Source organism: Pseudopodoces humilis, chromosome 3, assembly GCF_049639895.1.
Source record: "Pseudopodoces humilis isolate 2021_Gansu_Grassland_sample_001 chromosome 3, ASM4963989v1, whole genome shotgun sequence".
NCBI lineage: Eukaryota > Metazoa > Chordata > Aves > Passeriformes > Paridae > Pseudopodoces > Pseudopodoces humilis.
In genome coordinates this window covers 111,477,210-111,493,903 of record NC_142202.1, presented here as the reverse complement: position 1 = coordinate 111,493,903, position 16,694 = coordinate 111,477,210, and the positions used below count along the sequence as shown (strand labels likewise).

The window sequence follows — 16,694 nt, the reverse complement described above, 5'->3', positions numbered from 1 at the left end:
CCTTTTTGCTTCTTTACTTGAAAGATGACTGAACAGCTCATATCCCCCACAGCTGGCTATAGGGGAGAGGTACAGTATAGAGCAAGGCCCATCATAAATTAAAATTAAAATTAAAATTAAAATTAAAATTAAAATTAAAATTAAAACAACCAAACAAAAAAATCCTTTGGTTCCAGTTAAAACCAGAATGACCATCTTTGTAAACAATTAATTTAGCAAGACTTTTCTTGGTTTAGAAGTCTCCTGTTACAAGCTCTGAGTCGGTCTCACATCTCTGTTCTCTCAAATGCTGTTCACGACAGCCTTGGGCAGCCCCAGGGGATTAATCCAGCATTCCTCAGTTTCCCTGGTGGAGGGAACTATCAAGTGTACTCCAGGGCTACTAAAGAGTTAATTAGATAGTGTTTTGTGCATGGAAGCTTCACTGTTTCAGCAAGTCTCCGGTGACACCTAATTAACAAATCTCTGATGAGCTGTTTCTTAGAGAACTCAGCACGGTGCTCCACGAAAATCTCCTTTATCCTTCCAGCCACGAAGCTCCAATGTCCTGCTGCCCCTGTGCCCCTCGGTGAGGGGATATCCCTGATTCTCCTGGCTGGATCTGAGCTGTCAATCCCGCCCCCCTCTCGATAAAAGTTTATTTACTAAACTTGGGAGCATTTCGTACAAAGCAAAAAACAGGCAGCTACATCAAAGCCTCCCTATTATCACTCCCTAGTGAACTGTGAAAATATAAATTCAAAGCTGACAAGCTAGTTAGACTTTTAACTAAAATCTGAGGGCAATTAACTTTAACCATGCCACTCTGCTACTGTACTCCTGGCACCAACTTTGAGAAGTGGCCCAAATTCCTCTGAGGAACAGAAAGACCATTTATCTCCTCTATTTATTCAGGGCAAACCTCCTCCTTGGTGTCAAGCTGGGAATGCAGCGTTGCTCACTGTGACTGGCAGTGATAAAGGAGCTGGTATGATTTTCAAATGAGCAGCATGTCCTGCTTTCCCAAATATTGGAGAAAAGTGAATAATATGCCCTCCTAAATAAGAGCCAGGTACCGATTCAGAGCTGCACACTGGGGAAAAGGTGCCTACAATTTCCTGGACACACAAAGCTCCTGCCTTAAGAAGGATTTCTGCTTGTATCGCCTACAGAAAGGTATTTTTATTTGCAGAACTTGGGAAAGGAAAGCTATCAGAAGTGTCAGAAAGATCATATATCTAAGGAGAAGTTAGGAAGTGGCATTAATCTACAGAATAATTTCTGTGGTCCCTTCCAATGTTCCATGAGGTCCTACCCATGTTCTGGGACCGAATCCTTTTAGCAGCACCAAAAATGTGGGTCCCTGGCCATGGCAGGGGGATTGGGACGAGATGATTTTCAAGATCCCTTCCAACCCAAACCATTCTGTGATACTATCTTATGAAAAATATAAGACAGAAACTGTCAAAAGCATATTGCCTTGCTAAGTATTTATATGGAAAGGAAAATAATATAAAGCTTTCATATATTTGCAATATATGATTATAAACCAAGGGCTTTGTACCTAAAGCTCAAAACAAATATTTAATATTTAGTGGAAGTTTTACACCTGGAGTCTCAAATCTTCCCATCCCATGGAGAGAGAGGTGACCCTCAAGTGCACAGCTCACACCTTAAGCAGGCTCAATGGCCTTTCACTGCAGCTTTTCTTAAATGTTACATCACTACATTTAACCTCTCAGCTGGGATTAATCTCCCTCTCCTTTAGGCATTTAGCTAAACTCTGAAACTAGCTGAGAGTATTGCCTTGAATCCATCAGGATCAGCAAATCTCCACAGCAACAAGATATCCTGAAGGACAAAACAAGAAGCCAAGTGGGTGCCTCCTGCATGACACCCTGAAGGTGATTTTGTGTCAGGGCCCTTAAGTGGTGTCAAACCCCACACCTGCCCCTTGGATGCAATCTCATCTTTTCTTTCAAGGACTTCAGACCCCAGAAAATAGAGAATTCTCCCACCAGCTTGGCAATCCAGGTCCCAGAAAAATTGGTTACTAATTGGAATAAAAGAGTTTTGCAGCTTTCAGCCCAAAACTTTTAGCCATAAAAACTTCTTGGAAAATTAAGTTTGACAAGTACTTTATAGATGTCATGGCAAAATTCTAATCTCTTGTTGCCTGATTTGTACTTGAGATAACTTTTCCTACTTCCCAAGCTTCCTCTGAGAGCGTGAGCAGCTCCCATCCCTTCAGCCACTCTGTGAAGGTGAAAGGCATTTTGTTCTGCTGATACAGGAAAGAATTCTGTGATTGGAAGAGGATCTGCCACAGCCCTGCAAGTCTTTAGGTCTGTGGAGGTACAGAATTTGGGAGCAGAAGGGCCCTACAAAAGCCCACTGTGGGTTAAAGCAGAGGGGCAGCATCTCCTCTACGCTGGATGATTCCCAGAAAGCAGGAGCAAGCCTGGACTGGGCAGGGAGCCCTTTATTGTTATCAGTGTTTTTGTACAGCCAGTTGCCAGGAGTGACAGAGCTCTGTTTTCCAGGAGCAAGTGCTCAGATCAGAACCCCCAGGCTGGCGGTGCTGCGGAGCGAGGGCTCTGCCGCCGGGCGTCTCTTGGAGACACCCATTTCCCTACGACAACGCCGGAAAAAGGAACGGGCCACGCTCCCTGCCTTTGGACCAGATCCATTGCAGTTGCTACACACAGCATTCCTTTGCCATTTGGTAACTGACAAACACCAGGCTTATTAAAAAAAAATGGGAAAAAAAAACAAAAAACCCTGACCCCACAGTTTGGGAAAGAAAAATTTCCCGAGCCTGCAGAGCTCCAGGTGGGAAGGTCTGGGCAGAGGGGGACTTCTGGAATGAGAGGAGGGCAGGGAATCAGCAGCACAAGGGATACATGAAGTCCTGGCTGTCAAAACAAGGGCTGCTGCTCCACTTGACCATTTACACTCCTGCAGGTGAGATACTCCTGCACTTCTTGCCTGACCTCAGCTTCCCAAGATCCACAAATTATCCTGGGTTACAGACCCCACCCTCAGCACCCTCTGAAGCACAGCACCCCTCTCCCATCCCCATTTTATGTGAACAGCCCTGCTTTTGCAGGGATTTCAGGAAAGCTGGAGACAGTCACGCTCCAGGACTCTCTGAAAGTTTAATTAAGTTGCAATGTCTTAAAACCACAATATGAGCACTGTGGCTGTAAAGTTCAAAAGGTAAACAGGGAAGCACATACAAAACGCTTCCAACAGCTTTTCCAGAAATAACCACTGGGAGAAACCTGAGTGATACACTTTGCACTTCAAAATTCTCAATTATCATCCCCGCATTTCAATGCACTTACATGGACAATCACACACAAGACAAATTAGGCTGATACCACTTGCACGGGATATGTGAATCATCCCCAGGTTTAGTGGTTGGGAAATTGGGATGCAAACCTGACCCAAGGCTGCAGAGCAGGTGGTGAAAGGGAACCAGAGAGCCCTGACTAAAGCCTGGCTGTTCCTCACCTGAGCCACATTCCTGGGATCCACTACAGATAAATCCCATCCTCCAAATCCAGAGGGGCTGTGAGAGAAGAGTTCAAAAGCAGTGATTAATAGGAGGCTTAGCAAGGCAGAAGTTAAAATAGGGACATTGTGCCTTCTCAGTGTGCAAGTTCCAACAAAAAAACTTCCTCTTCCAGCCACTTGCTGACGTGTAGGATTACCCAATTTTCTCTCATCACCTCAAAGCTTGGCCCAGCATTCTCACTGCTCTTAAGAAGAAATGCAAATGAATGCTTAAGCTCCCAGCATCAGCACAGACACAGATATTAAAAGGCTGAATTTAGGTCACTTTGGCCAAGGCTGAATCGCTCCCCACAGAACATCCACTCTTTTAAGTCAGGAGGAGAAACATTTTTTTAGGGGGAAGCAATTTGAGAGCTGGATGGATAACTCGACAGTCACATGTTTTATTATATCACTGCCCCAGACTGGAGCTGAGCAGCACCAGGGGGTTTATATAATTTATATAATTTATATAATTTATATATTGTGGTGGTCCTCATGGAACAATTGGAGATTTGAATTGGTGCCATCACTGCACAGCCTGAGTCCTTAGAAAAGGGAGATATTTAGAAAACAATAATCCACTGGGCTAAATGTGGTGTTTACAAACTGATTAAAGAGCTGATGCTGGGATGAGCTGAGCCAGGCAAGTCAATAAAGATCTGAAGCTCTAAAATAATTTGGGAATTGTTGGAGAAACAGCTTTTGCTTGGATGTGACAGCAGGGACATGGAGAGTCAGCCGCTCCCAAAATGCATCAAGACAGAATTTGTGATGTTGTCGTTGACATATTTCATATCAAATTTCTTAGTGGCTTAACCCATTAGTAGTTGGAGATAAAATTCAGCATCCACTGATACCCAGAGGACTTTACAAATATTTCACTAAACCTGAGAACTTTTCCAGGCACTTGGAGTATTTGGTGCTTTTTCAATATTTTTAAGAGTTTAAGCAGTAGATGAGATTTGGAGAGAACCAACAAAATCCTTCTGCTTATTGAACTGTTCCTCTTTTTTTCCACTAAATATAAACCCCATATCCATATTATGAGACATCAAAGAATAAATACATAAAGAGTTTCCTGAAATAATAAAATTGCTTGGTTTTTTTCCCTCATCTAAGATTTTTTTACTCCATTATGAGATACAGTGGTTTAATGAATAATAAAAAAGCACCTTCAAGTTTGCACTTGGCCAGAGCAAGGTGTTTGTAACATTTACTATTTTTCTAACTGCAAATATTCATTGCAAAATACACAAGCTGACAATCTGAAATTAAAATATATTTTTTAGAAATCTTAAGAAAAATAAATTGTATTTTCTGTGAACTAGAAAACGTTTCCTAATTAGCTTTAGCCTTTGACTACCTTGTACTACAGAAACTTTCTTCTGCTCCCAAGCTTAGATATTTCTTTGTAAAAAAGTATTGAGAATAAATAATTTTCTTTCAAGTATTGAAGCACTGAGTGACATTTAAATTCTTCAATATTCTGGAAAACAGGATTTTAGGGCATGCAATATTTTTGATCTTCCCTTCATTTGTTAAAAAACAACCTGTACCACACAGGTGACACAGGATCAGTGTTACCCTGAGCTAGGTTGGATTCTGCTGTCAAAAACACTTCCCAGTGCTTGGAAAAAGTCAGCTCCTGGTGAAACAGAGCAGGTTTAAAATAAATGCCAGGAAATAAAGAATTAAAAATGGAATGCTGTGGACAGCCACACCTCTCACCCTCTGTCCACTCTCCTATCCATGCCGAAATCATCCTTGATCCTGACTGTTTGTGGGAGCTGAAAAGTTTATCCAACATATGTTGGATTTTAACTCCAGCTGAGGTAGTTGCAAGGTGGCTACCAAACCACCCTGGGAATTCTGGATCCTGAGGGACTCCAGAGCTTTCCTCCAGGATCACTGAGGCAGAGCCTTCTGCAGGTCCATCCCAGGCTACAACCAAAAATTTCTGAGGAATTAATGATGAGACAGCAGCACCCTCTGCTCCAAAGCCAGACCAGCCTCCAGCCTCTCCTCCCCACACCCACTGGGTTTGTAGCGCTGCGAAACCCCAAACACCCGAGGGCACAACCACCTGTCCCCAGGGAGAGAAGGGACAAACTACACACCACAGATGGATTCATACCCCTCAGTCCAGTGCAGGGAAGACTTCAGACCCTGCTGTGTGCACAGAGATTTCGGAATCTCTTCAGCAGAGTATCCAAACTCTGTCCAACTCAGCAAAAATCTTGAGCTCCCCTTGGTTGCATCTTCTGATTTCAGTTGTTATCATGGAATGGGCTGGGTGGGAAAGGACCTTAAATCATCCTGTCTCGCCCCCTGCCATGGGCAGGGACACCTCCCACTATCCCAGGGTGCTCCAAGCCCCAATGTCCAACCTGGCCTTGGACACTTCCAGGGATCCAGGGGCAGCCACAGCTTCTCTGGGCACCCTGTGCCAGGGCCTCCCCACCCTCACATCCAGCAATTCCTTCCCAATATCCCATCCATCCCTGCCCTCTGGCAGTGGGAAGCCATTCCCTGTGTCCTGTCCCTCCATCCCTTGTCCCCAGTCCCTGGAGCCCCTTCAGGCCCTGGAAGGGGCTCTGAGCTCTCCCTGGATCCTTCTCTTCTCCGGATGAACCCTCCCAGCTCTCCCAGCCTGGCTGCAGAGCAGAGGGGCTCCAGCCCTGGGAGCATCCTTGTGATTCTAACATTCTAACAGGTCCCTGTTCTCTCCTCTCAGCTAATCAGAACAGGACAATATTCATCCTTAACTCCAAATCTGAGGCCTTTCCTACAGAGTATTCCACGAGGGAGAACAGAGAGTACCCATCACCAGGATCCTGACAAGGGACACATCTTCCAGAGCTGATGCTGAAGCCACCTGAGCACAGAAGGCACCAACTATCCCCCTGCATGACTTGTCTTCCCCATCATCCTCTTCCTCTTTCCTCAGCTGAGGGATACACACAGTTATTAACAGATGGTCAAATGAATGACATTAATCACCATTTTTGTCACATTTGTCCCTCTCTCTATGGCAACACCATAATTGTTCAAAGGAAACACGCTGGGATTGATGGTGGTTTGCAGAGGGAGGCTGCAGACCTACTGAAAAACAGACACTGGATTTCTTAACCTTGTCTCAACCTCGGGAAAACTCAAATAAACCCAAACTAAATTCAAATGGCCCCATTTGCAAACATGCCAGGGAGCTGGAGGGAGCTCAGAGAGAGGAAGAACCAGTTTGGACACTGGTGGGGAACTTTACCACCAAGTCACCCTCCAGCACCAGATATTTCTCCTGACTGGAGAGTTAGAAAAGCAAATGTTCACTGCTGAAGAAAGAAAGATGCTGCAGAGAAGCTGAAATACTGGATTGGAAGTGGAAAAGCTTGTTTCTTTAGATTTTAAGCACTTTCTCAGGCTGAATCATTTCTTTTGCTCCAGCTTCTGGTTTGTTTAACCCATCTGAACCAACGAGCAGTTTCATAACCAGTTTGATGAGCCAAAAATCAGAAGACACCCTTGGAGGAAGGTTAGACACCCTTTAATGACACTAAGTCAGCAAAAATCAGATTGCTGTCAACACCCAGTCCTTGCAGGCTGCTCGAGATCCAGCTGCCACCTTGGGAGTAATAAAATGTATCCTAATCCCTGATTTCTGAGAGAGACCAAGCTGCTGTTTCCCTCTCATTTTCACAGCAGCATTATCCTTACAAGCTGTCAGCCCAAATCCCACTCCTCCAGACACAGGAATAAGCAAATTCCTGCGCCAGGGAAAGCAGGGCAGGGAGGGAGACCAACTCATCATCAAGAACTTGCCCACCTGGCTTAAAAATCAACAGGAAGCCACCTGCTTAGCTCACACTTCCATATACAAATCCTGTTATGATTGGATCAAAAAAAGGTACTTTTCCTTGTTTTGAACTGCTGCACTGCAAATTTTTTTTTATTTTTTTTTAAGGAGAGTTCTTTGATCAGACAAATATTTTTAAAAGGAAAAACAAAACAAGACTGGTCTATAAAGCTCAGGCCCATGGCAAGGGCTGCCTGGGAGGAAGGGATTACACAGGACAAAAATAAGGTGAGGTTTATTCCCTAGAAGCCAAACCCATATTTTTAGGTGCTGGTGTGTTACTTTCTTTAATACAGAGTTAAAAAAGAAAAGAAAAAAAAAAAAAAAAGGAGACAATTGCAAGAAAAAAAAGCACAATTAGGATTTGTTTTGAGCACCCAGTTAAGCAGCTATTGTTTTGTGGTCCCTTACACGATTTCACTGCTTTAACCCTATTTACCCCATGGATAAAAGTGTTTCTAAATCACACTTTTATGCAATGTAATTTATAGCTAGATTTCCTTCTTCCCCTTTTCATTTTCTTTTTTTTTTCCCCTCTTTTCTCTCCAAATCTCAGTGAAAAATCCCACTGGAGAACCACTTTTGTTTGGTTATAACACCACAAGGTGTTATAAAATATACAGATTTTATACAAGGTCCAGCACAGAAACACCAAAAGCCAATAGGAAATCAGTCAAAGCCTTTTACCAGCACAGACCTGCCTCTTACACCATAGGTTTCCCCCAATTATTTCATCAGACCCATTTATGGATCTATTTTTTGTCCATGCACTGCCTGAGAACTGGATGAGACCAACTGAGCAGCCTCAGGATATTTAAATGACAAAAGCAACTGAGCCATCCTGATTTCAGACCCACTCAATCTCAACACAAAAAACCACAATGATTTCCTCTTTTTGAGAGGGGGGAAAAAATTCTTGAAGTTTTTTTTTTTTTTTTTTTTTTTTGCTTCCAATTCTGAAAACAGAAGAACTCCAGTTGTGACAAAGTTCTGATTGGCCTTTTCCTCCTACAAACTTCTGCAGCCTAAAAGCTTCCACGATACAAAAAAAAGCAAAGGCAGCAAAAATCCACCTCCAAAAAACGCAGCACAGCTTTCACACCAAGTGTAGTTAAAAAATGACTAAGTTTTCTTGATATATGAATTTGTGGGTAAACCATTTATCAATGACCTGTTTACCTGTGCAGAGGAGTCCCTCAAGCCGAGGGCCATGTCATTCCCCTTTGACTGATTAATTAGCCAATCAAGGGATATTTTTCACTGTGAGGCAGGATGGGTTATTCCAGCTAATGCCTGGTCTCTAATGGTAACACATTAAAGCCAACTCGGCTGTTTAAGCCTCTGGAAGTGACCAAAAGGGAAGGAGAGAAGATAAATCAAAAAGAGCTCCCCCCAGTTTTGTTTCAGTTCCTTAACAAACCCCCCAAGGAGCAAATGTGGAGGGGCAAGACTTCTCCAATGAAGAGAGGAAAAAAAAGCACCTTTACTTCCAGACTGGGAGAGATCTCCTCCTCTCCCTCTCTCCTGATATATGAACAGCAATAATTTATCCTCCAGTTGATTAACAAGGTGCTTATAAAATAGGCTACAAAACATCAATACTTTGCTCTTCCTCTTTTTTTATCAAAAGCACAACTAGGACAGAATGCTGGGTAAAAGAAATTCTTCCTGCTCTTCCTGAAACAATCTGATCTGCATGGAGAAATATTAAATATATGGCCCAAATTAACACCTTGAGCTTAATTAATTTTCTGACTTGCTTTGTAGGATGCTGCAGGTTACCAGCTCAAAGCAACAGGGCTTTAGATCTGTTTTCCAGGGTTTCTCCAGATTTGCAGCCTACAATCTACCAACCACCTGTGCAGGGGGTTGGAACTGGATGAGCTTTAAGGTTCCATCCAACCCAAACCATTCTGTGGTTCTGTGGTTCTGCCCTTCAGCTGTACTGTCCTGCTGTCCTCCTGTGACTTTGTGGCACCAGAACTGTCCTGGTTGCTCCTCAGACCTTGCACGGCTCACTGCTGGCAGAATCTGGTTTTGAGTTGGTTTTTTCTCTTCTTTTTGACCCTTTTTGCTGTTAAGAGTCCATGGTGGGGTGCAGAGCAGAACTGGAGAGGCTGAGGAAGTTCCTGCAGTACTACAGAGGCAGTAAAAATCCCTTGATAATAATCACAGGATGGTTTGGGTTGCGAGAGACCTTAAAGCTCATCCTTTTCCACCCTTCTCCATGGGCAGGGACACCTCTCTCTATCCCAGGTTGCTCCAAGCCCCATCCAGCCTGGCCTTGGACACTTCCAGGGATCCAGGGGCAGCCACAGCTTCTCTGGGCAACCTGTGCCAGGGCCTCACCACCTTCAGAGGGAACAATTTTTTCCTTATATCTCATCTGAACCTCCCCTGCCTTGTCAAGACCATCCCACCTTGTCCTACCACTTGAGACTAAAATTCTGAAGCAAGTATAACGTGCTGGTCAGCAGAGATTTCAAAGACATTAAGACCTTAAAATATTTCATGACTGAACAGGGAAGGCCAACAGATCCACGTGCACAAGGACAGGGATTCCAGCATCAGCTCATCTCCTTTAGCCACACAGAATCCAAGCACAACACAGGAATCCAACTTTAGTACTGGAGCCGCTCGCAGAATGGCTTCTGGGAGATGTTTTATTCAAACTGATCCATCCCTGCCCATCCCAATGGGTCTAAAAGTGTTAAATTCATCCTTTTTCTTGGCGTCACTCACTGAGGAGCTGGGATTTCCCTCAGGAGACTCCTCCAGTGCCCCGCTGACATCACTGTGAGGAAGCCTGCTGAAGAGTAAGTCTGTGTCTTCCTTTTTCTAATTGAAGTTCTCACCCCCCAGTCCCATTCCTGGCTTTTGCCTACTCTTGATTACTGTCCCTTCCCTTCCTCTGCTCCTCCCTCCCCATGACCCCCAGATATTTATAGGCAGAGAGGTCATCTTTTTTCTGCTTCTCTTCTGAGATGAACGTATCCAGTTCCTCCACTCTCTCCTTCTAGGACATGCCCTCTAACCCTGTCTCCCATTTTACTAAATTCTTTTGGACTCTTTCCAGGTTTTTGATGTCTTTTTTTTTTTTTTTTTTTTTTTTTCCTGTTCTGCTTCTCAGTCCCAAATACCTCATGCTAACTGGGGTCTCCAAAGCAGAACGGTGAAAAATCTGTGTTAATTTGTAACTCATTTTTCTCTTCTGCAGGTTTTTTTTCTTTCCTTTCCTGGCATTGTCAAAAAAGGGAGCAGCAAATTAATTTATGTGCTAACCCTGCAACAAATTTGGACACAGGTGAAAAAAAACCCCAAGATTAAACTTGCAACTGGCCTAAAAGTCACAATTGTGAAACCCCAAAAAACCCAGTAGAGTGATTGGTATTTTGCAGAGAGAAAGTTGAGGTGTAGGGAATGGTATCAGTTCACCCATAACTTCAGGGAGTCCATGGCAGAGCCAGACTTTAATGGATTTTCAGCTATGTCCCTTAAGATTAGCCAACATGCTTTTCTGATAAGTGCTGGGAAATGTAAATCAGTTGAGGAAGTTCTGCAAAATGTGTCAGAAGACAATTTCCTGATTAAAAAACAAAACAAAAAAAAAAGTGAAAAAGCACCAGGGGTGGACAGTTCCATTTCTAATGCCTAACAAGGAAGAAATCACTGCAAGCCTGAGACTTTCGGGCTACTTGGATTGGGTGGCTAAAGGGAACTTACGCAGGTTTACATCCAAGTTACACAAACTTGGAGGAAGCAGATTACTCATGGAACGGCCTGAGCCATGCATGTGAGGTGGATGCAAAACACTGAGGTTTTTATGCATCTCCAACAGGGTTTGAGTAAATCAGAGCTGCTCCCCCCCAGCCCCCAGAGTGAAATCAGTGCCAGAATCATGTTGTTCAGTAACCAAGTTGGGACCGTCTGCAACTCATTCCCAAATCCTCAGCCTCACTCAGGAGCATTTTCTCCAGTGATAAGGCTCCATCAGGAAACACAGCTGGATGGAGGAAGGAAATTCTGAGAAGCAAAAAAAATAGTGGGGGTTCCAGGAAGTTCAACCAGATAGGAACTAATGGAATTTGTTTTTCTGTCTCCCCAGCTCCTAAGTGTTCCTAAGCAAGTGAGAAAATCGCAGGGAAAAGTGGGGGCAAAAAACAAGTCTGGCAGATCTTACCCTGCAAAACAGGTCCTCACTGCAGGTCTCCAGGGAGCATCATAATTACAATTCAATATTTTCGATCACTTGCTCTCCCTGGGAAAAACTGCAGACGTTTTCAATTTAGGTCCACTCTGAAGCCCAGCCATTGTTTTCTTCCCCACCTCGTTTTTTTCACTTGTATATTTTTATTTTTTTTCTGGTTTTAAACAAAGGTCCCTGTGTAGTTTATTAAGGAGGTTTGAGTTGGACACATGATTTATCAAAAAGAATTTTAAAGAAAGGACTGTTATGCTGAACATTCAGGAGAATTAAAGGTTGCAATTGCCTCTGATTAGTAACACATATCCCAGAACCATCAAAACAACAGCGCTGTAGTTTTATTACTTCTAGAGAAACTCCTTTCTACCCCCAGGGGGCAAACAGAGTTTCCTTCCACATCCTTTGCAATTCCCCTCTTTTGCAATCTTTACAGTCCTCTGGCCAACTCCCTCTTCCTTTGATAAGGTAGATAATCCAAGTTTCAACATTCCCCACTTAGTGCTGCAGAGCTGGTGTTGAACAAGAGAAAGGATCCATTACCAGACCAGTCCTTGGCCACGGAGACAGTTAAAAAGGGAGTCTGAGATCAGCCCCAGAGTTAAGAGAGCTCAGATTAAGCTCACACAGAGCATCTCCTGCCAAAGGCTTTTCGAACAGTCAAGATCATAGAATGATTGCTAATGACTGGAAAAGAGTGGACAGGAAGGATTGGAACAGTGACACCTCTGATTTGTTAAGACCCTGTTTATCACTGCAGCAGTTCAGAGGTGACAGATTTTTGACAAGTACTTCAGAAGAGCCAGGATTATCTTGCTGGTCCAGAGACCATCACTGAGTCTTGAGCTCTCCCACCAATTCCCCTTGGAGCGGAAGCACAGATGGGATTCCCTGTGCTTTGCTTTTTTCTTCTCTTTTCCTAACCTCTAAATGCAGTTTGGTATAACACCAGCCAACCAGCAGGACCTAGTGCAACAGTGGGGAGGTTTAGATTGGATTTAGGAAAAATTTCTTTGTGGAAAGGGTTGTCTAGCACTGGAACAGGCTGCTCCAGGAAACAAAGGAGTCACCATCCCTGGAAGTGTTCAAGAAACATGTGGCTATAGCACCTGAGGACATGGTTTAGTGGTGAACAGGCTTGGAGTTGAGGATTGCAAAGCCTTTCCAGCCTTAACAATTCCATGATTCTGTGATCTCTTCTGCCCCTTAAGTGATTTCTTTTATCCACCCACTGGTATTTTGTCATGAACTTAAACTGGAGGCTTTAGGGAAGGCTGATAATCAAAACTCTGAACAAACTCCTGAAGAAGTTGCCATAGCTGACCCTGCTCTGAGCAGGGTGACTCCTCTCGAGACCTCCAGGTCTCCTCCAGTCTCAGCAATTCTGTGATTCAATGAAAAGCAGTTCCTGCATCTTCCCATGAAGTTACACCCAAGTTTTCATGATCCCAGACTGAAACAAATAGAAATAGGGGGGAAAAAGAATTAAGGTGAAAATCTTCGTCAAAAGATCAAGAGTGGAATGTTGGGATTGTTCAGTGCACATCAAATGTGTGCTGAATGCTTCTCAAACTGCATCTCTGAGAGCAGAGGAGGGAGATGATACCTGAGAAAGAGCCTCAGAGGCAGGACATCAAGCTAGAAAATCATGGAATGGGTTGGGTTGGAAGGGACATTAAGAGATCATCCAGATCTACCCTCTGCCATGGGCAGGGTCACCTTGCACCATCCCAGGTTGCTCCAAGCCCCATCCAACCTGGCCTTGGACACTTCCAGGGATCCAGGGGCAGCCACAGCTTCTCTGGAAAACCTGTGCCAGGGCCTCACCACCCTCCCAGGGAGGGGATATCCCCAATATCCCATCTAACTCTGCCTTCTCTTAGTTTGCAGCCATTCTGTGTCCTGTCCCTCCAGGTCCTTGTAAACTGTCTCTCTCCATCTTTCTTGTAGCTCCTTTCAGGTACTGGGAAGACACAATGAGGTCACCCCAAAGCTTCTCTTCCCTAGGCTGAACAATCCCAATTCCCTCAGCCTTTCCTCCCAGCACAGCTGCTCCATCCCTCTGCTCATCCTGGTGTGTCCTCTGGACTCTCTTCAGCAGCTCCAGGGGTTTCTGGGCTGGGTCATGTCCAGCTCTCAGCCACCAGCAGCACTCCCAAGTCCTTCTCCCAGGGCTGCTCCATCCCTTCATCCCCAGCCTGGATTGATCCAGGGGATTGCCCTGATGCAGATGCAGCACCAGCACTTGGTCTTTTTGAATCCATGAGATTCCTGTGAGCCACTGCTCCAGCTTTTCCAGGATCAACAGGGGTACTTCCATATGTCATCTCCACAGCTGCAATCAGATTCATGGATAGGAGCAGTTCTGGCTCCTATGGAAGTCCTTATCCTGTGGGAAACCAGCCCAGGGTTGTTGGAGCTGGAATTTGAAGGGAACTGGAGCCTACCACAACTTGCAGGCAAACCCAGGGCTCTGTAGGGCCTGTAGGGCCCTTCCTACCCCATCTCCACCCAGGAACAACTCAGTTACAGGAGAATGGCAGCACCTTCCTGCTCCTGCAGTGAGCTCTGTGCCACAGCAGGGAAATGCCCAGAGCTCAGGGGTTTCAAACCAGAAGGCAAACACAGAGAATTCCCACAAATCCTCACAGGGCACTTCCCTTTGTGCCACCTTAAGGACCAGGCTCTGGAACTTGATGGGAAGGGATCACAAGAGTTCATGGGTGCAATGAAACTGCTCGGAGCTGGAGGGCCTGAGCACTGCACTTCTGTTCTGTGCAAACTCCACAGATCTCTGATCCATGAAGAGAAGGGGGAGCTGGGGGAAGCAATTGTGCTGCCTCTGGCTTCCTCCCCTTGTGGCTGCTCAGCAGCAGCCAGAAAACAACAATGCAGCTCCAAATTCTGTTCCCTCCTGCCTGGATTTGCATGTGGAAATTTGGGTGCTTAGGAGGGAACAGTCTGTGACTTTTCTGCCAGAAGTTTGCACCATTTCAGGAAATCTGCACAGTAGCCATCAGCCAACTACTGCACCTGTCAAGGGACTGGCAGCAACATGCACAAACTTAGACACCCTTCATAAAATCCATGTGATCTGCAGTGTTTATCCACAAAAGAGCAAATGTTCTGCAGGAAAAAGTCCCAGAAGAAGCAACTTTCCAACTCTGAAGTTCAAAAGATGAAGAACATAGAGAGAAAACAGTACCAGCTACTTGAGACAACTCATGAGTGGGCAAAATCTGCTCCCTCAACCCCAGCAGTCCTGAGCTGCCTGAAATCCCAGTTTCTCCTGCTTCCTACTGATCTGACAGCAGGGAGCCAAGGAGAAGATCCAGGGCAGATTCAGGTGATCAGAACCAACAGGGCTCCCTGGTACAAGTCTACCCATAGGATGTGAGAGCTCCAACAGCTCTCACAGACTGGAAATTCCCAAATCCTTATTTCAGCTCCCAGTGACCTGCAGTGAAGTTGCACAACAACTTCTGAGAGCACAAGGAGCAAGGTGTCAAACACTACAGGGTATTCCAGAAATTTCCACTCCATTTCAAACACCATCTTTCCCTTTAAACCAGAGATTTCCAAGAACTTGGAACCAACAGGGCAATCCCTGCAATACATTAATTTGTGCTTTTACAGATCTTGATTAGTCTAAAGAATTTTTCTGGATATGTTGGTCCACAGTTATTTTATCCACATAGAGCTGGCCTGTGCTTTGCAAGTTCAAAATGCTAATGAACACATAAATAAAATAAAAGCTGGTCCAAACCTGGATGCCATTTGTCAGGGTAAAGGTCTTCTCATCAAGTATTTATCACTTTTCAGGCCACCTCTGAATCTTTGGCAGCTGCTCAGCCTTTCCTATTTTTTTTATGAAAACACGGGCAATTTGTGGAGATTGCCCAGTTTTGCTACTGAAAGTCCAATTATATTTTGGATATTCATGGATCTTTCACAGAATCATTTAGGTTGGAAAAAGACCTCTGAGAGAAACCAACCTTTGACCTTTCAGGTCAAGCAAAATTCTTCTTTGTGATGCACATTTCCTACCAAAAAATTAGAATAACGGAGTTCCCTATCTCCAAAGAATTATGTCACGATAATCCACAAAAACAGGGATTAAATCTACTCTTATTTCCTCACAGTTCAAGCACTTCATGTAGAAAGAACACATTGGCAGAAGACATTTGGGTATTTTGTTATGAGGGATAATAAACAAGGAAACAAGAGAAAGGAGAAGGTTCTTGTTTACCTGGCTCTTGGCACTCTTCTGTCTTCTCCCAAAAATGCAAGACAGGTCCTGTTCAGTGCGTGATGAGAGATCCTTACCTGGAAGGGGTAAAGAGAGGCAAAAACCCCAGAACCTTCACATCTGAGGATGCATTTTGGTAACAGTGTGAGCCACAGACAGAGAGGAATTGCTCATGGAGATAAACAAAAATCAGGAAGTCCAGGTTGGACAGGGCTTGGAACAACCTGGGATAGTGGAAGGTGTCCCTGCCATGGCAGGCGGTTGGAATGAGATGAGCTTTAAGGTCCCTTCAAACCCAAACTATGCTGGGGTTCTATGCTAAAGCCATTAAATGAAGGTACACAAGAGGAAATGTGTGTATGCATTAGGATCTTTGTATTCTCATGAGGATTCCCCATTTCTGACAGAATTAGGGAGTTACAGCTCCTCCACACAGTGAAAAAAAAAATCCATTTTTACTCAGTGGGGACTTCTCTCCGATTTCTGATGTAGGTTCTGAAAAGCAAAACCTCCACCTCTGCCACACACTGGGTTATTCCAACACAAAACCATTTCAAGGGTGAAGCAAAGATTTCCAGGAGGGCCATTATTCCCATCTGATTGTCGTGTGGTGAGCTGGATATCAGACATGGAGCAAAGAGGGGAAGCAGGAGGGTGTGATGTGATATTCAGAATTACAAGCACAGGTTTATCCAGTTCCACAGAGCAGGGGCTGTTGAGTTGTCCACTGCTTCCGTCAGAAAATTCTTTTGGAAAAGGTCAGCAAAAGTTAAAGGAACAAAATTTACCCAGACAGGTCAACTTGTTAAGACTTTGCTGGGGTCTCAATCACCTGATTTTCTGATTCCAAAATC

At 44.4% G+C, this 16,694-nt stretch overlaps 1 protein-coding gene across 2 annotated transcripts in view; it reads right to left on the bottom strand.

The window, feature by feature from the left end:
• PINX1 (PIN2 (TERF1) interacting telomerase inhibitor 1) overlaps window positions 1-16,694 on the bottom strand; it is a 59,518-nt gene that overhangs the window by 29,682 nt on the left and 13,142 nt on the right. For both annotated transcript variants that reach the window (XM_005528793.3, XM_088053809.1), the window contains exon 6: window positions 15,841-15,917. In XM_005528793.3, coding sequence (XP_005528850.2) covers window positions 15,841-15,917 — 77 coding nt within the window. The remainder of the gene's footprint in view (window positions 1-15,840; window positions 15,918-16,694) is intronic.